The sequence below is a fragment of the Magallana gigas genome, chromosome 4, assembly GCF_963853765.1.
Source record: "Magallana gigas chromosome 4, xbMagGiga1.1, whole genome shotgun sequence".
In the NCBI taxonomy this organism is placed as follows: Eukaryota; Metazoa; Mollusca; class Bivalvia; order Ostreida; family Ostreidae; genus Magallana; species Magallana gigas.
In genome coordinates, this window is record NC_088856.1 from 8,759,143 (window position 1) to 8,779,568 (window position 20,426).

At 31.9% G+C, this 20,426-nt stretch overlaps 2 protein-coding genes, 1 long non-coding RNA gene and 1 other non-coding gene across 6 annotated transcripts; 2 read left to right on the plus strand and 2 right to left on the minus strand.

Annotated features, from left to right (window-relative positions):
- Positions 1-6,298: 6,298 nt before the first annotated feature.
- LOC105327426 (uncharacterized) lies at positions 6,299-8,165 on the minus strand. Its single transcript, XR_900045.4, has 4 exons — positions 8,049-8,165; positions 7,573-7,710; positions 6,534-6,625; positions 6,299-6,438 (listed from the first exon to the last, which is right to left on the minus strand). It is a non-coding gene; the product is annotated as an uncharacterized lncRNA (long non-coding RNA).
- Positions 8,166-9,004: 839 nt separating this feature from the next.
- LOC105327427 (RNA polymerase-associated protein RTF1 homolog) lies at positions 9,005-15,351 on the plus strand. 3 transcript variants are annotated; one of them, XM_011427905.4, is made up of 6 exons: positions 9,005-9,151; positions 11,257-11,433; positions 11,571-11,648; positions 13,216-13,463; positions 13,629-14,009; positions 14,516-15,351. In XM_011427905.4, the coding sequence occupies exons 1-6, from the start codon at positions 9,061-9,063 to the stop codon at positions 14,633-14,635; spliced, it is 1,095 nt and encodes a 364-aa protein (XP_011426207.3). In that variant the 5' UTR covers positions 9,005-9,060; the 3' UTR covers positions 14,636-15,351. The 3 variants fall into 3 exon arrangements, with proteins under 3 accessions (XP_011426207.3, XP_034317889.2, XP_011426208.3); XM_034461998.2 differs by having other exon boundaries at positions 13,644-14,009; XM_011427906.4 differs by having other exon boundaries at positions 13,219-13,463.
- Positions 15,352-16,455: 1,104 nt separating this feature from the next.
- Positions 16,456-16,527, minus strand: Trnap-ugg (transfer RNA proline (anticodon UGG)). The gene has a single exon. It is a non-coding gene; the product is annotated as a tRNA-Pro (tRNA).
- A 16-nt stretch (positions 16,528-16,543) lies between these two features.
- LOC105327428 (death domain-containing protein CRADD) lies at positions 16,544-18,246 on the plus strand. The gene is made up of 2 exons (XM_011427907.4): positions 16,544-16,643; positions 17,094-18,246. Exon 2 carries the CDS (start codon positions 17,209-17,211, stop codon positions 17,482-17,484), a length of 276 nt encoding a protein of 91 aa, XP_011426209.2. The 5' UTR covers positions 16,544-16,643; positions 17,094-17,208; the 3' UTR covers positions 17,485-18,246.
- Positions 18,247-20,426: the final 2,180 nt, after the last annotated feature.

The following is a 20,426-nucleotide window of genomic DNA, read 5'->3' on the forward strand; positions in this document are numbered from 1 at the left end:
CTCTACTCGTTCCTCAACTCAAATCTATAAAGAATAGTACATTAATTTGAGGTCAAACCTCAGATTTGAGGCTGGGTATTGACTTGAGGAAAGTTGGTGACGGCGGGGCCTGATACCGTAACCATTTTTTTACGGTATCGATCTCGTTTAGAGGAAGAGCTCTTTATAAAACAGATCTGATGAATAATTCGTTGACCATCGTGCCTCCATAATGAATAATGATAGAATTCGTTCAACGTGTCTGCAATATAGGAGGCATTTTCAGCTACAATCTTTCTTCATGTAGACAAATATTAGACTTTAAAAGGGAACAATTGCCCATTTTAGACTTTCTCTACATGGTTTTAAAGAATTGAAACACGAAGATATGATTAATTCTATCAAAATGAGATTGAAGATGACCACCATTTTTTGATATTTAAGACATAAGATTACTGCATTGCATGTATTCTACTCCCGTGGACTACGTAAGTTCACATTTATTTATTGTTTGGTTTTACATACTCGAATCAAATGAACATTTTAGGAAAATGCCTTTTTTAGATTTTAATATTTATTTATTTTATGATGCATGTAGTTCTTATGTCAAGTGCTGGTTCTACAAAATGAATATTAGTATGAATTTACTATAAATGGTATACTTTTCTTGTTAAAATATAATAGATGTACTTATCCTGTTCTGTTGTTATGAATGAACAACCCCATGAGAGGATTAGTTTACTTGAAAAAACCCGTTGATACTAATGATTCTATTAAACGTTATAATAAACTTAATCTTCTTAGATTTGTAATTATAAATGCCACAAGTTTAGCAAACAATCAAAAGGAACCTGCGATATCAACAAAAAAGTATGTTCATGAAATTTTTATGGGTTTTTTTTTCTTTCAAAGAAAATTCAAATAAGTTTAACATCCTTATTTCCACATTTTTGTTATATAGTACGTTTGCCACTTCATACACAAATTTTCAATTGGATATGATCAGATATCGATTTAGATTTCTTTAATGTGAATGGAAGTCAACTTTTGTCGACATAACAGAAGTCAATTTAAAGTCATACGCAGTGATTAGTTGTTGCAGTTAGAGGCATTTAAAGATCACAGAATTTAATTTAAAAAACACAGTAGAATGTAAACATATTATAATATCTCGAACAGTGAGTTTGTGTTTTAATTAATTCGGATGAATTGTAGACGAAAACTTTACCTCTTTGTGCCTCATTTTCATCCAAAAGATTGATTCTCGATATGTACTCATGTTCACTGTGTACAAAACAGTTCGATGCTCTAGATACTAGTATTTATTATTTTCTCAATCCATTTTTCTGATTTTTTTAAAACAATTTATGCCAAACTACACAGATGCATTTGGATAAAACTAATAAAAGAGTGTTCAAAATCTGTACACATGTACGTGCATAAACATGTGACTAAAATCCTGGTATTACTAATGCTTATACTGATTGTTATTGTTATAGCGTTAGATATACAAAGATATAACGATATAATTTTGGTTTTTTGCTTTATAGCTTATACTTTAAAAATATTGGTATACATCATTAATGTTATTCCTTCGTTTAAATGTGTATTTGTATGTATAGTTACGCTAATAAAAATTAATTTCCTTTCATAACTTTTCTTTCGTCGTTTTTATTTCTCTATATAACTGATTTTCTTATGCAAGAGCAATGTATAACTCGGCTATCATACAGTCGTCAACTGTATTTTTTGATACACAATAAGTAACTAAAACAACGCATATTAGATGATGCTCTTTGCCACATGGACCAATATTACTATCCAAAGGGTGACAACTCGTACACCAGATAATTGTAAAAATATAAAACAGTTTGGGATGGATCCCTGCTCGAGTGAGTAATGTCCGGTAACTCTAAATTATCCGGATTGTTTTTATTCGTACCATAAATCTGCCTTTTATACACTAGACAAATTCATTTAGTCTTGAAGTGTAAATATAACGAGGAGCCATTCAACATATTACTTAGCTTATTGGCTCCAAGGAGACGTACATGTACTTCCTTTTTGGCAAAAGGGTTCGAGCCACCAATGTACTGGTATAACTTTTTCCCTAATTTGATCTCAACTGCATGCGTTATTTATTCCATTATATTCATGATTTGAACATATCATATTGTGTAAATTACACAAAATGATTGGAACATACATCTTCCTCTCCTAATGATAATACATACAATATATACCATTGTCATAGTAATATAACATGTTACTTATAGCTATTGGCTTTGTAATAATTATATTCATAAATATGCATTTACAAAGTAATTGCGAATATATAGTAAATAATGTTATTATACCGTTTAAAAAGCAATATCAAAAATAAATTAATTCTTAAATCTTCCAGACTCTTCAAAGAACTTCTGAACTGCCGAAAAAATAAAGCAGTTTGTATTGTAAAACAAATTGTCACTACCCAAAAGAACCAACTGTGAATTAAATAAAATTGTTTCTTCAAGCCTTTTTAAAAGTAATTAAAATAGATTATATTCGTAAAATGCATGGATACCGTAAAAAATTATTTTATTTCATTTTATTTATAAACTTTGGAGGTTAAATATCACTTTTTTAATGAAAAGAATACGTTGAGAGTGAGGATCGGAGAACCTTAAGCACAGTATTATTGTATAGAGTGTTTTTAGTTGTAGACCAATGGTTAATTTTCTGCATTTTAAGAAGGTTTTGTTTTACTCAACTACTCGCTTCAATATTACTTGATTGTACATGCATGGTTGTACTTTTCACAGAGTACATTCATCAATACTAATTTTATAAATACAAAAAAAAGAAGTTTTAATTATATAAAAAAATAAAATTGTTATTTTTCTATATATATTTCAAATGAATGGATAAAATTTAAAGAATAACAAATAGTCACATAGAGCAATTACCAAAATAATATCTTACAAAGAAATTGAAACGAACATTTTAATCAAATTTGAACAATTAACTAAAAAAAACTGATCCCGATTAGAATTATTTTAAAACTGATACTGCATTTTATTACGAGTAATTGATATGCATTTTATGATCCCTAAATAGTCATCTCATTTTACAACTAAAAAACCTTAGAATTTACAATTTTAATACATTGTATAATCTAACTTTACATGATTTTATTTGGGATTAGTTTAGTTACATGTAGAACCAGGATCGGCTCGAATTTAAGATTTTTCCGATTTTTCTTTAATTTCACTACATGTATTTCATTTCAATTTATTGTTTATGAAATGATTGTAAAGTACATGAAAATGTTAAATGCGAGCGACAGTTGTAGTTTTTATCCAATGGCATATGTTTAAAAAATATCTCCAGTTCTTGATTTTCATAAACATTTTTTGTTCAGATAAATCATTAATTGTTTTGGCCTTTTTAATAGGTATTAACGGATGCATCAATTGATTCCAATTAGTTGGGTTTTTTCTCACCTTACATTTACTTCCGTTTCCTTCATATTTTATTTCACACATACATTAGTATGACTTTAACTTTTGTTTTTCAGCGATCGCAACATATAATCACTTCTATGGTTTTATGTGTTTTTTGTTTGTGTGCATTGCACTGAACTTATTTATATATTGTAGCATACAGTTAATACCACATATTGTGTTGTGAAATAATTGTTTTTTTGATGCGTTAATAAAAATTAAAAATACGTTTATATCTTTCTGTTCATTTAGTTAAGGAATGAACTCAATATTTATTGGGTTTTTTTTAACGATATAAAATGGTATGGGCCAGTTTACGCTTTTTAAACCGTGAAGCAGTATTTTTTTAAAAATGCAATATTGAATTCATTGTTTATAATTTAGTATTTTATATTAATTATAAAGAAAAACATTCAGTTGACTGTTAAAATTAAATGGCATCTAATTGTACAAATTTCAAACGTTACATCAGGCGGATAGATATGTTTTTGACGTCAGTCTAACGCATTCTTTATAATATATTAACCATAATATTTTTTAGCCAATCAGAAAGTGCATTTTAACCAAAATTTAATTATTTTCTGTTAGATGTATCAAATATAAGATGACTCTATTTTATCACTACATGAATCGTTATTAGTAGCAATTTGACTCGTGTCACCATTGATCGAATGTAAAACTTCTATAATTTAATTTTTTATCTTATCAGTCAAAGTGACATGTGTGGTACTGCATTTTTAATATACATGTACAGTGTACCGGTATTTGAACTGTCTATATAAAGCAAACTTTATTATTGTATAAATGCGGTCAACACATATGTTAGGCTAAAATAGCTATCAAATCCATCCCTGTTTTGCAGTCAATTTGGTTATTTTCGTTTTAATTCATCCAGTGTTATATTAAAAACAAATTTAGCGATAATCACTCACATATTTCAGAGCTAAAGATAACAGTTACGTTTCTTGTGCTGTTTTGCTCAGTATTGAAGTTTTCTTTTAAGAACGAATTATTAAAACAATACCCTCCCGACAAAGATCTATGGACTACGTTTACTCAGAATGAAAAATAATTATCGAAGGTTATGTCAAATATAATTCATTTTATTAATACTTTGTATGAGTGTTTAGAACAACGTTTACTACATCTTCGCTAGCCAAGGGTTTACGATCCGCTTCTCTCCTGTTGTAGAGGAGGGAAGCGGATCGTAAACCCTTGGCTAGCGAAGATGCGTTTACTAATGACGGTCATATTTGAGAACTCAAACCCTGAGTAAACAACGTCGTTAACTGTACAAGCTTATATGTTAAAAAAAGATATGTGAGCTCGCGCTGTAGCCATTTTCATACACACAAAGCCATTGCTTTTTGATTTCGTTAGTGATGCGGTGTAAATTTCATCCATGACTGTCCTTTCCTTGCTCGGATTTTTTCTGTCTGATAGATTCAAGCTATATTGTGCTTCAAAGTAAATATTCTCGCTTGAATATTTTTTTTTATAACAATTGGTCACAAACGAAGAGAAATGACAAATTAAAGAATTACGTCAGTGTGGTACTGCGTTGTATCAATCGCTTCTTGTATTTTCGAAAAGATATTGGGTTGTTTTTCCATCCTGAGCTTGCCGATATTGACTTGAAAGATGGTAAGAAAATCTAGGTGTTACCAGTTTAAAATCTCCATAATTTTTTCTTGGATTTTTATGTATAAGTAATTATAAAACAATTTTACAAAAATCAGAATTCGGATCATATCTGGGGGTTTTTTTATGATAAAACGAAATTGTCATTGCACAGTCTATCTATAGTTAATTTTCTCAGAATGCCCGACTGTGAAGTCTTGCATGAGACTAACGTTGTTGCTGACGCTCGAAAGCGATAAATTAAAAACTAAACAAAGCAGCTATTCCTATTCAAATTTATCCTGGTTTCATCACGGTTAGTAAATTTATCTAAATGATAGAGCAAAATTCTGACCCATTGCAAAACATGCATCTATCATTTAGCTAGCATGGCGTTAAGAATAATTTTTGTATATGCTCATGTTATTTCCAAGGGTTTTTTGAAGGTAACAATACACAATTTCATTATCACAAATGAATTAATGGTTGAAAAGAATTTATAAAATTAAACATTAGAATGTTTAAAGATAACAATTTGATATTGAAATAAAATATTGATGTGAACTATATTAATCAAATACTACTACACTTTTAAGACTGATATTGCATATTGAATATTATGATAATTGTAAACAAATTTTATGACTGATGAACTAAATAACTCCTAAATCGTTGTGTATATCATTTTATTTTAATGACACTTTTTAGCAACATGATAAAAACACACAGTACTGTGTTGTGCATATTGACGGGTTTTTTTTTCAAATGAAGAATTTACATTGAAATTAAACGCCAGAATTTTTTGCACACAGTTACTTTTAGTATATTTATCCTTTAGTAATCTGTTAAATCATATTATATGTGCCTAGATCAGAAAACAACCTATCATGTATGAATTAGAGCGAAGATTTCATTGTATCTTTACATGATTAAATTGCATTTATTTTGTTGATACTCATTAGAATATACGGTTCTAAATTAATAGAGTTTTTATTCTCTAAATTTCCTTTATTCCATTTCATGCTGGTTCGTTTTTACTGTCCATCGTTTTCGTTGCAATTGTATAATCCTGATCGTTTGTTTTGTTTTAATGTGGTGTTTTAATAAACTACTCATTACGTAGAGGACATGACGTCTTTTTTTTCACGTCAACTGTAATCACCGTTTTTTCCTTTTATTAAGATGACTCAAAAAACAAATTCTCAATAACAACAAAGGGTTTAGTTCTGCTTTTATTACTTTGAACAGAATCGTAAGAAGTTATATTTATGTATAAATTATTAAATTTTCATTATTTTTGACTGATTTTAAGAGCAAATATAAAGGCAGGCAAACTTTCTGGAATGTCCATACTCTGAAATTGAATAAATGAAAACTATTCTTTTTTGTTAAATGAAAATTTCACATCCGTTGTAAATACTGATTGACATTTTTTTCTCCATTCCTTACCATAAGTAAAAGTGCATCATCCGTGTCATTTAGGTTTTACTGTCTTCCCTTTCTGTGTCATATTCTGTTGTTGTTGTGGTGGGGGTGATAGGCTGAAAATTTAGAATATTTCAACCATAATACTTTCTCTGTCTCAACACTTCAATAACATTTCAATGAATGTGTGAAATGCCTTAATAGATCTTATTTCTTTGATATAAGCCCCCCCCCCCCCCAAATCCTCTTGTTTATTCAATAAAATTTTATTGAAACTTGATTGAAGACAATGTCTTATACTCAAATAGTTGCTTTTACATTAATGTTACTTAATGTCATTTTTTATCCACTCACAAATTGAACACTTGCAATTACACACGATAAACTTTGTTATCCAGTCGACTTAGTGTTAACTAAACAACCTTACTCTGCCGTTCAGTAAGCTTTAAGCTATCGTTCAGTCAATGTTTCAGTTGAGTGAATGGTAGAGATTTGTGATACGTATGACTTAAATTTAAGTTGGCTCACTACACCTTGATAGAGTTTCTCAAATCAGCAGAGAATTGATTGATTGTGTAAGATTGCATGATGGGTAGGAAATATGAATTAGATAGGCGACAAATAATGCAAACTTGGATAAAAATATGATTTTAAAAATATTATTTCAGAAGATACGTTGGATTTGAACTCGTGATCTTCGGTTCTCGAGCCCGGTACTTTAACCACTGAGCTATGATGATATCAAGACAAAACGATGGATACAAACATGTCAACAAAACATTTGAATCGCAATTGTGTTACTTTTTTCTGTATAAAAAGTAAAAGTCATGATGTACAGACGTAGTGAGTTACCTTAAACCTTAAGAGTTAGAATATTCACATAAAAGTCATGATGAACATACGTAGCGAGTTCCCTAACGAATTAGAATATTCACATATAAGTCGTGATGTACAGACGTAGTGAGTTACCTTCAGAGTTAGAATATTCACATATAAGTCGTGATGTAGTGAGCTATATTTTAAAAACATTAGAAAATTAAAATTAGGTGTAGATGTTACTTACTGTTGCTGACCCCCGCCTCCACCACCGCCTCCACCACCGCCTCTACCGCCGCCTCCACCGCCGCCTCTACCCCCTCCTGGACGTACTGTCTTTCCCTTCTCTGTCATATTTTGTTGGGTATGTTGTGGGGGGCTTAGGCTGAAAATTTAGAATAGTTTTTCTTTATATCTAAACCAGCATATGTTTCCACAAAACTTTTCAACGAAGTTGCGAAATATCGTGTTAAATTAAACGTTCTGTGAATTCTATATTGGCAAACTGGACCCGTTTGTTAAATTTATGATATTATTCAAATATAGATTTCTTATGCATATGTATATGCATATTTAACTTTTTTTTTTAATTGTTCTCTTAAACAGCAATACTGTTTAGGAGACATCAGGGTATCGCTCAACACTTGCATTAAAGATGCCTAAAATTTTAGATTGATTATTTTGCAACTGTAAACTATTATCATACAATGTAATGTTACATACTGAGACATTTTTTTTTTCTTGATTCTATATGGCGTAGATTCAAAAACTCAGGATGACCTGTCATATTTTAGGAATGGCCTATTTATACCAAATGTTGCTTGAAAATATCCTGTCATATGTTTTCCGCTGTCGAAAAGATTTGAAGATATATAAATAGATTTTCACATAGATGAAAAGTGGCAGACACTGGAAGCAGCAAGGTATTTAAATGATTTTATGTCTTTGACCCATTAAGGAAAGTAGTAGGACGGAATGCTTTTTTTTTCGAAAAGGACTTTTTCATTAACATAACATATTTGATATTCTATCAAACTTTTTTATTTAACTTACATATATGGTTACTATTTCTTGTAATTGTTGAGAATATCAAATAATTGCTTTAGAAAATATATTGTAATTGTCTTAACTTACATGATATTGAATGACTTTTAAGTTGGAATTTATAACTTTTATCATGGCATTTCTAACTTAAAAACTGTATGTTACAACTTCATCTTATAAAATCCAACTTTTAAATTAGATCGTTGTTTTATTTCAGAAAACTTCAATTCGAATCAAAATAAAAAGAAGCTTTAATGACACTTCAGAAGACAAATTAAAACACTGTTGCAGTACATTTCAAAACAATAAACAAAAAAAACTGCGTACATTAATGTGTTTTTTAAACACGGGTGTATTTTAAAAATATATCAATTCAATTTTATATAAAGTTTTACCTGTTAAAATTCCTTTCATTTGGTTTGGTTAAGTTAATCAAATATTTATGTTTTTGGCTCTGTCTATATATTTGATACATATTGTCAATTTAATGTATAGGCATGTGCCTTTTTGATTTAATATAATAATATGAATTATATACCTTTTTAAGATTTATTATTCATTATTTTTAAAAGAATTCAAAATTAGCAGATAAGGATGATTTATAAAGTATAACTGTTGGCCGGCTTGGGGAGGGGGGGGGGGGGTATCGGGACGATTAATATGCTAATTTATAACGCGAAGTGTTCCGAAGATGAACGAGCTCCGAGTACGTAATTTGCTCTTGGATCGCTATAACGCCAAATTCTTCACCCTAGTACACAAGATAAGTCGTCCATTTAGTGGTGAGTATTTATCCTTTGTGTTCTCCTTTTGTTCCTTTTTTGGGGGGCATCTTAATGTTGTTGAGTTAAGCCATGCCATGTTTTAAATAGATATAATAATTCGAAAGGTGGGCTTTTTCCATTATGTATAAGCAGTGTCTTGCAATTGGAACATTCATGCACGTGCATGGTCAGGCTTTCTAAGAAACTAGCACTCCTTCATATATAACTTGATCTGATTACTGTTGGACTGTTAAATTCTTTCAAACATGTCGATTTCAAGCTTGATCTCTTTATTTATTTATTTTTTCTAATCTTTTTCTTCATTGGGGGGGGGGGGGTGTTAGAGGGGAGTGGGTCCCCAGTTTAACTGTACAATCTTATTTTTGCTTTATTGCATGTTATCTGAATTAAAAAAAAGAGATTTGTTTATAAACTATATCGGTTATTGTAAATTCTATCACCCCCTCCTTCACACACGTTTTCCCAATGAAGTTGTGCGCGTGCCGTAACTTGGCACCATGTGTGAACCACGCCGCATTCCAAAGCTGTGAATCTATTTAACATGCTACAGAAGACAATACACACAACTGCACGTGCAGTGCGGCGGTAATAGGCAACAATTTACTCTTTGATTTGCTGAAAGAGATTTGTATTTTATATTGGGTCTATAAACGATTAACCGCTGCAACCCCTTAAGATTTATAACAATCAGGCGCGATTTTGATTGACACAAAAGCAGACCGAAACATATACATGTATACCGGTGATTACGTTCTGTTAATTTTGATTACAAGTTACATGTACATATATACATGCGGTTCATTTTTACAAATCACGATTACAACTAACAAATGTGCATGACAATTCCGTAAGTTAGTTTACTAAAAATAAATTTCAGAATATGTAGATTTACTAAATATTAAATTTAGAAAAACCAAAACATGAAATATTATTAGATATAATTTCACTTAAAATTGTAACTCAACAGTAGGAAATACAGAGTGCAAGGTTCCCCCAGCATCAATTTCACTACGCGCAAGCGTCGGCTTTTAAACTGTGTGGGGGGGGGGGGGCTATTTCTAAGTTAAAAAGATATGGATGCTAATTTTTCTTAAAATTAACACTGTCGCCAAAAACTTTCTGTATAAGTAAGCCCCCCCCCCCCATCCCTCGTTCCCATATGCTGTTGTTTATATCGTTTAACAATTAACCATTGTAATAAAATAATGGTGATGGAACAAGCATGTGTTAGGTGTTACTCTTCATGGAACTGATAGGAAATATCAAATATTTTGCTGTAGACCTTTAATTCTTATGAAATTGGATATATATCATTACACATTTATGGGTTTGTATTGTGAAAGAGGTCAAACAATTTAGCGCTGAGTACTCGAATTGTATATGTCTCTATAACTTTGATTTTTTGATAGATAAAAAACACTTATCAAATACCGCAAATAGTTTACCCGCATTCTGTCTAATAAAAATAGAATCAAAGTACTGTAAGTTCTGAAAGCAAGTTTGAATTGTTCGTATCTCTGTATATCCCACGGCTGTGTGCATGTGTATTGTATACTCAATGAATCGAGTTACGAGGTTATCAGACAGACGGGATATAAAGGAGTTTTTCTTTGTCATGTGATCTACATGTACCTACCACAAGAAACCTCAATTCTAGAAAATTTCCGAAGTATATAATTGATACACTTTTGCACAATCCTCTTGTGTAGTTTACACAATAAAATTTGTTTAAATCACACTTTTGCGTTAATCGTGTAAGTATAAAGATTTAAAAAAAATTAACAAAATAATATGAAATTACCAGTAAAAGAACTACGATAAGATATTCACTCATCAGAGTTTATAAAAAAAGAATGTTTCCATAAATGCATAAGTTTATTCTCTTGGAGCATGGCTAAAATGTTCCTTCATCATTGCGTCACATGTTTATCAAATCATGAATTATATAGTCAGAAGATTTTTTTTCTAAAACAGAATCGATTTTATAAATCAAATAAATTTAAATTGCAAGAGTTTAAACTTTTAATTTAACACATACATGTACTAAATTAACAAAATTTGACACCAATATTACAGTATTTGGGCTTGTTGCCATTTTTCAGGGACAACATGCTATTCTAACAATCTCGCCTGCCATCCTGCTGCTGGAGATATGCGAAGTGCCCTGAAAATCAAAATACACAATGCTATCAATTCAGCAATTCTTGTTGATTCCGAGGACCGGGGGATATTTGTAGGGGGACGGAGGAGGAACCGGAAGAAGAAGAGAACCAAACATGGTAACTGTTGATTGTAAAAAAAAAAATAAAATAAAAAAAAGCAGGTGCTAGCTTCATGAAAGATTTAATTATGCATATACCCAAGTATATAAGAATATATATGTTGAAATTACCTATGGGTACATGTATTTTGTCAGTAAAGACAGAGAAAAAGAAGAACAAGAGGTCCCAGGGTGGGAAAGAGTCCACAGACATGAAGAACAACAGCAGCAAAGGTACACACATCAGAGTCCCTGTTTATCTTCTATAATATGTTGGGAAAATTAACATCTTAAAAATGAGAATAACGTGTAAGAAGTAAAAAAAGAAGGTATAGAAAAATACATACGCCATATACTTAATAACTTACACTTATGCAACGTAAAGCAAAAAAAAAAAACAGTACAATATTAAGGAAAAATCGAATATTGCTACAAAACAAAAGATTTTCATTGAATATATCATTACCGTTTAATTTTACTCTGATGTCATGATTAGCGGGTAGCAAGGGAGCAGAGGGTGCCGGCTTCTCGATCCTTTTGTTTAGAATTTTGGGGGGTTTTTTGTTCTTTTTTTTTGGAAGAGATGAGGGGCAATATAGTAGTTGAAAATGAGCTCTTAACCACTTCACCCATACCCCTGTCCAAAGTTCGGCAAATCTTGAATTTTCATTTTATTGATTTTTATACCAGTCAAGAAATTTTAGGGTAAGTCTGATCCCTCCACTAAAAAAAACGATGGATGGAATTAACGTACCTGATTAACTATAGTACTTATACGGTATACTTATGTACATATATACATCTGTACTGTTATGTTCACTAAACCCACTGTTTATTGCTATCAACAGTATTCAACTTTATACCAGTTAAAATCATATCAAGTTTCTTTAGTAAACTGACAATTAAATCGATGACTGCAAACAAAACACCTGACATATACATGTAAACCTATACTTCTGTCCTCTCGTATATCGCTCTATTGGATGTGTATTGAGTCGTTTGTCTATTGCGCACCGAATGTGTATTACAATATAGAAAACACAGGGACCGGTATTCATTGAAGGTTATTAACATCAATAAAGGCAGGGGCCCAGCGGCCAGGCAACATCTGTAGTCCTGGGTTAATTCAATTGTAAAACCTACATGTTTATATTAATCTGCTCCCATAGATTGCCCGCCTTGTAGAGTCAGTGAGCAAAACCGATCGCGACATTCCCATATCCTTAGTACAGGTGATCTTATAAAGCTTTCTGTATTCTTTTTTGTAGAAAATCTATGGTAAGAATTTTTTACTTTTACTGTGGTATTTAGAACATTTCTGATCATGCAGCGAAAAGTTGTGTTACATGTACGTAGTCGTGTGCAAATATTGAATTTTGAGCATCTGCGTTTAGTTTAGTTTAATTCAAGTTACATGTACATCGATGAGATGTAGATATTTTTGAAAAGTTCAGTGAATTTAGATTAAGATTTTTAAAAACTTATGACTGGTGAATTTTGTATTTAATGTTTTATAACTCAAAATTATTTGTTCGCAGTGAAAAATGATATTTGTACCTGTCCTGTTCCATATATAACAGAAAAAAATCTTCCCATGCAGGAAAAAGCATTCAAGAATTGAAATGTTCTATAAAGATTTTATGTCATTCGTTAAGAAAGCGATAATACGGCCATCGTTATTTATGCATAATTATCACTTGCATATCTTTCAGGCATTCATCTATCAAGTACAAATATATTTGATTTTTTTTTTCTCTGTATACATCGGATTCGTCATTGACAGCCATTGTTTTTACACCAGTAGTTGAACACCAACAGCTGTTGGAGGAGGACACCAAGCCCCTGATTGAGTCGGGATTCTGTGACAGCATCGTCTCCTTTGGCGATTTCATTGACCTTGACCTTGGCCGTGACCTTGACCGCGAGGAGGACGAGGAGGAAGACATCCCCCCTCTGGTGGACAGTGGCCTTACCCTAGCGCCTCTTGTACAGTACTCGTATGCGGTACCAAACATTGTTGACTACATAGAGCAAGTCGAAACTGATAACGTGAGTACTATTTGTGGCATTTCACGTGATTTCATTGTGTATTCAGCAGTTTATCAATTTTATCTGTAATAATTACAGTTGTTCTTTTGATTCATTGATGCATGCTCTTGAACCAAAATTCAAGTGATGAAACAAGGTTAAAATATGATATATTAAAATATCTAGATGCCGCTTTTTAAGAAAAAACCACCAGTAAGCGAAGAAAAACAACTTCAAGAAAAACCAAATGAAAATCAGCAACAGAAAACAACTGATGAAAACAACCAAGGTCAAACCAAAGAACCGGAGACCCAAACTTTGAACGAAAACGAGGTCAAAGAGGAACTTAAGACGACCCAAGAAAAACCGGAAATGACGCAGGAAGAAGTGGACAGTGGCACTAGCTCTCCAGCAGAGGATGGCAAGGCGATGGTAATTAGTGATGAAGCAAAACTCAAGACAACACAAGACAAACCTGATGGGGACGAGAAAAAAACTCTGGAAGAAGATGGCGTCAGCATGCAGTACCAAAACGATATCGATGGCGTAGTCATCGAAACGGAACAGGTAAAGAACAGAGTCTAGCTAAGTAGACATAATGTGTGAATATAATAAGATATGTAGACTGTGTTAGTCAGGGGAAGTACAGTGCATGACTAGCTATGTAGACATAATGTGTGTATCCAGGTGAAGAACATGACTATGTAGACAAATTATTTGACTGTGTGCAGTCAGATAAAGCAAATATACTAAGTAGACATATATGTAGCTAGGTGAAGTACTTGACTATATATGTAAATATATGTTTGCAGCCAGGTGAAGGATAGTGACTATAACTATGTAATAAACATACATGTATGTGTGTAGTAATGTGAAGTACAGTGACTAGCTATGTAGAAGTAACTACTAATATCTGTATAGTCATGAGTATCAGCAAAAATTTGTTATTTTACTTTTTAAAAAAAGATACATTACAATTAAGTTTGACTTTTAAAATTGATTTTGGGGGGAATAAACGTGCATATATATGTGATAGCTAAATTGAATTAATTCACTGTCTCTGGGTTTTGCAGAAAACAACTGCCGTTGTCACAGAGCAACCAGCTGGTCAGGTACAGCTGAACTCTAAGGAGTCATCTCCCCTCATTAACAAGGAGGACGATCTGCCCTGCTTGTGTTGCACAATCCTTTAAGAAAGACGCACTACAGATTTTTGTTTCGTCAGATGATACTTTCGACAATCAGCGTGACTGTAAAAATATAAAAACAATGCATGCTTTTGTGAAAAAATTGGAATGCTTTTTGTATAATTTTGGAATGTTTTCTAGAACAAGTAAATACATTTAGGTGTCATTATAAAGTCTTTCATGTTGCAAGATTTGTAGTTAATAAAGAAAGAATTATTATCAAGATGAAAATGAATCGAAAACGCGAAGAGGTGTTCGAAAACAGAGCCACTGAGGACCCCCAAAGCTAGTCACGTGATGGCTTGGGTAGTGGAAACTGGTAACCTTGCGATAATTATTATATATTTATTATTTTTTTAGATTGCTTATCTGGTGCATTTGTATACTGTTTACTCACTGTAGAATACTGAATGAATGAATTATGAAAAATTCCATGATAGTTATTATATATACACGTATACAAAACATATTTGGCTTGGTGGTGCTTTTAAAATTTCATTTCAAGTTAAAATGAATCAATTAGAACATTAAACTTTGTATGTAAAATATATATATATATATATATATATATATATATCATACTAATGATATTCACTGATAATTAATGATGATTTTTTGAAACTGGACTATCATGCTGTAAATTTGTGTGATTCAATGTGATATTGCCTGGATATTGTGTTGTAAGTTTCCACATTAAATGAGAGCTGTTTGCACTCAAAATATTTATGTGTTATTTATATGTAATTTACACATCACATACTTTACATTGTATATATATAAAGCCATGGCAAGTGCCCTTTTTTGTATGCAGGCACGTAGCATCAGGGGGGGGGGGGGGGGGCAGGGAAGGCCAGGGGGGCCTGCCCCCCCCCCCTTTTTTTCTCGCAGCAACTAATTTTTTAAAATTTACATATAAAAAATTGAATTATCATGGAGTTGGCCCCCCGCACTTTTTTTGGAGGATGTAAAAATTTGATATGAAAATAGGGAAATTAGGATTGAAATTGAAGTTATATATATTACGCCGGCGTAAATCTACGGCGACCTAAGTAAAATCACGGACTGCACGAAATAATCATGATGATGCCAGACTCAAAGTCTCACAGGAGACGATTTGGCTGTTTCTTTTAGCTAACGTACTTATATACATGTACACTAACAGTAATTAAGTGAATTTCACTAATTTTTCATAATCAATATATTAATTAGTAAAAGAAAGATGTTAATATAAACAATAAATTTTTATTGTTTAAATATAACAGAATAAAATCTGATCCTCGATGTTCCTTATTACATGATCAAATCGAAATACAAAGTGTGTTTTTCCCAAGTATACAGCATGTCGATTTTAATTCTTTTCACTATAAATTTCATTGAAAACCAACATCTTAGAAATTGTTAAAAAGTAATTCCTTGACCAATTATACAATACAAATGAAATTTATACAATACCGTGAAATGGTAAATTATGAAAACATAGGAAAATTATACAATACAAATAGAAAATTATACAATACAAATGAATATTTATATAATACAAATGGGAAAGATCGAATATTGCAACGTTTGACATGCCATAACCTTCTGTTCCTAAGATTTTTTGCATTAATACAATCCAAAGTAAGATTTTTTGGCTCGCACATTGCAAAAAATAACGTTATATATAGTAGAGCTCTAAAAAGAATATCTTACTGTTGTGTTTGAAACATTAAATACATGTAGTATTACAAATGAACTGTCAAAAAACTATTTAAACTGATTACAGAATAAGACACGTGTAGACTGTAGATTTTGGTTTAGTAAGCATATTGATACAAAAAATATTCGGGCTCGTCCGGGATTTGAACCCGGGACCTCTCGCACCCAAAGCGAGAATCATACCCCTAGACCAACGAGCCATATAACATACCTATCGTACTAACCGCTTTATATACATGGCAACTTCAATATTGATTTTATTCACTTCCTGTTTCACATTCCCTTTGCTTGTACTTGTTGATAAAATGGACTAGTTGTAAGTAATAACAATGTATATTACGTCAGCATTACTAGTATAACTACTTTGCTCAGCTTAGCTTTACAATATATCTGTATTTGTTCCACGTGTAATGCGATATTGACCGATTTGTTGTCGCTAACGTTGCCAACCTTATCCCCCCCTTTCCTTTTAAAGAGAACGTGTTTTTTTTTATTGTTTCATTACATTATATTACTAGATTTATGAAGTATAATTATTTGTTCTCTCGTTGTGTTTATTACGACTAAGGTTTTCTTTAAGGCACCTTTGTTATCCAGGATATCACGGCGTCTCATCTCACTATTAGTCTGATAAAGGGGGACAACTCTGGTCACCTTCTGCTATCAAGAAATTTTATAGATTAAAAATTAATTATCATTCATTACTAATGAAGATACGTCATATATTACAGTAAATTTATTTTTACATGCTCTTCTTTTGTTGCAGGGACACATAAAATATCTTGGAACAGATATGCTTGTGTGTGTGAATATTTTGCTGAGATAGTAGTGATCGAGATATTGTTAAAGAGGTGACCATTTATCATACTGATCTTCAAGACATGGAACACAGCCACAAGGAGGCTATCAGGAAGAACTGGACATACCTGCTGGAGAACCTCATGGTCGATGATCTTCTGGACTATCTGATATCTCACTCCATTATCACAGAGAATATGAAGGAAGAAGTGGAGATACAGAGAACACGGAGGGAGAAGGCCACCCAGCTACTGTTCATCGTACAGAAGAGGGGGCCCAAGGCCTTCCAGATCCTGTTAGACGGACTCAGAGAATGTCACATGGAGTTCATAGCGGACAGATTAGAAAGCTCTGTATGAATGTTAATCATGTCCTTACATTGCTGTGAAATTGTCAATGAATGTGTAGTATACCCATGGTACATTTACTTAAATTACTAGCTTATACCTAGAAATAACTATTTGTTTTATTGCCTGTGATATTCATTTCCATCAAGCATTACATCTGTATATAAGTATGGCTAAATTTAGTGTTCAAGCAGCTTTAGGTTGATGTACATGTGTGGCTATTTATGTATTATGTTAACTTTGCTACATGATATTACTCTGTCCAAGTACTTTTCCACTTCAAATTTTACCAATTTTAAACATGTACATGCATGTGTTTGAATACTCATAAACTGTTTACCAATGCAGCCTAAATTCATTTGAAAAATTGTTTAGTGCTCCAAAAAAGCTTGAGCTCTGAATTGATTAAAGTTGCTTGCCGAATTGATCCAAGTTGCAGAATTTTCATATTAGAAATCCTTGTTCTGAAGGAATTTGTTTGTATCCTTGCTTGAAGTTGTCAATTTCCATCAAATAAGAAAAATCTGTAAAGAATTCTATTATGTCAAATTTGATTTGAATTGTTTATATTTTATCAATAAGTGATGAGAATTGACAAAAAGTGGGGTTTTGGAAAACAACAAAAAGAGTAACTCTTGGTAAGAAATATAGCCAGCTTTTAAAGATTTACTTCTATTGTAGACACAATGCATGCTTTTTAACATTATGGTACATGTTTTGTACATTATTCACATAATACTCTTAACAAATAAAAGTTAAATTGTTAAAAAAGTATTCAGCCTGTCTGGTCAATTTTTATTAGATATTACTCTTCAAACTTTTTTTTATCAATGAAATATCTTTAATAACCATTAGTTGGATCAGTTGCAACTTAAAAGAATTTTTCTGTAGCTCAAAAAAACGCCAAATGTGAGAATTCTATACAAAATTGATTCCAATCAATATAAGTATATAATTATCTTGACAACCTTGAAAGTCTCCTCTGTGGTTTAGTTTAGGTAATTAATTTAGATTAGACACTTCTTTTTTATATAAAACAAGGTTAAAAACTTCTTTATACAAAACGAACTTTATTCCCATCAATATGAGTATTATCTTGGCAACCTCAGTTGAAAGTCTCATCTGTGGTTTATTGGAGGTTAGATAATACTGTAAATTCCTAATTAAATGCGAGGAATTAATATCCGCGTAAAATCACGAGAAGCATCCATCGCGGATTTTAAAAATCTCGCCATTATTTTCTGAGAATTGAAAACTACAAGAAATAAGGAGAAAAGTTCAACGTTCGTGATTTTATATTCTCGCGTTGATACAAACCAGCGGGATCACGGAATTAAGTACTCACGTAATATAAGAAGTTTACAGTAGTTTAATAAGGATTCAGAGGTTTACCCCCTTGTAGCTCAAATCTCTACAGACTATTAGTGTTCATAATAAAAAAAAAAAAAAGAATTATGAAAAGCTGAGTTGATATGGACATATACATAATAAATTCAAGATTTTCTGCTTGTTGGAAAGGCACCAGAGTTTGTGATTGGAGTTGGACTTGTCATATATAATAAACAGAATTCTTTAAGCTTTGATTGCAAAGATATGTTCCTAAGTAAGAGTTTCTTTAAAGAAACTGATGTATTTCTTTACTTACAAACCATTAGGCTTCCTATAACTATGCAAATTCCTTAATATATTTGTTGAAAGCTGGGTAAATAGTTAAACAAGTTTTTCCACATAACTTAAATTTTATTTGTTATTTAAGTAATTTAAAAGCAAACACATTCAAGCATTCGTTATTTACATTTTGCAAATGTGAAGATCAGACCACTTGTGTTAATATTTGCCAGATTTGATAAAGCACCTGACAAGGGATTCTAGGATTCCAGGTTTGAATCTCGGTCTGGTCTGTCATTATTTTTCCCGAACATGGGAGAAATACTACTATAAATATAAATCAAAAAGAAAAAGATTTTATTGGGAATCAAAATATATTTATAAATATAATATCACAGAGAAAAAACACAATTATAAAGTGGAAACAAATCAAAATTGAGAATCCTTAAGTTAATACATAAAAACATTAATATTAGAGTCCTAGTATAAATTATTAATAAAGTCTACATCAAAAAGAGCTCAGTCAGTGTGGAAGCTCTTCCATAAGCTAGGAATGGTTTTGACACCAAAGAGGGCTGCAGTATGACAGCTAGCAGAGTCACAGCAAAGAAGTCATACTGCTGGGTATGGCACAAACGAGATGTCAGTCGAGCTGGATGCCTGGAACCAGTGAGAAGTGGTTGGCCACCTCTGCTGACCAATTAACTGGACGATGTCATGGTCATCCATAGGCTATGGAAGTTGGCAAATATCTAAAGAAGTTGGAACCAGGCAGAGAAAGTGGCGGATTTTTGTCAGGCATGACTAACATGTAATTAGCAGTCTAGCAGAGTAGATCATTTTAATCATCTGTCAGTTACCGGGGTACTTTAGATTCCTAATATTCAATATTAAATAAGTCTAAATCTAAAAGAGCTTATCGTATAGTTTGTTCAAAGATGAATATTGCTGTTACAATCACCACAATGGCATATCAAACCAACATTTTTAAAAATGTTAAAAAATGTATAATATTAAAATTGAACATACAACCCAAGGTTACTGTTATGTATAAAACATAAAATTAGGAATTTGTATTGCAGTGTTCATATATGTTTCCAAAATGTCCTTCCAACACAAAAAACAAACATTCACAGACATACAAGTTAAAGAATTACGGTAAAAGGCACAATTTGCTCACTGAGTACTAAACTCCTTTGACCCTGTTCAATTAGAATATTGAGATTTTGAAGCAAAACGTATAAATGCATGCTTTTGAGAAAAAATGCCATTTAGGATGATATAAAAATTTAAAAAAATATCATGATTTAATACAGCTGTACCATATTGGGAAAATCATGATCAAC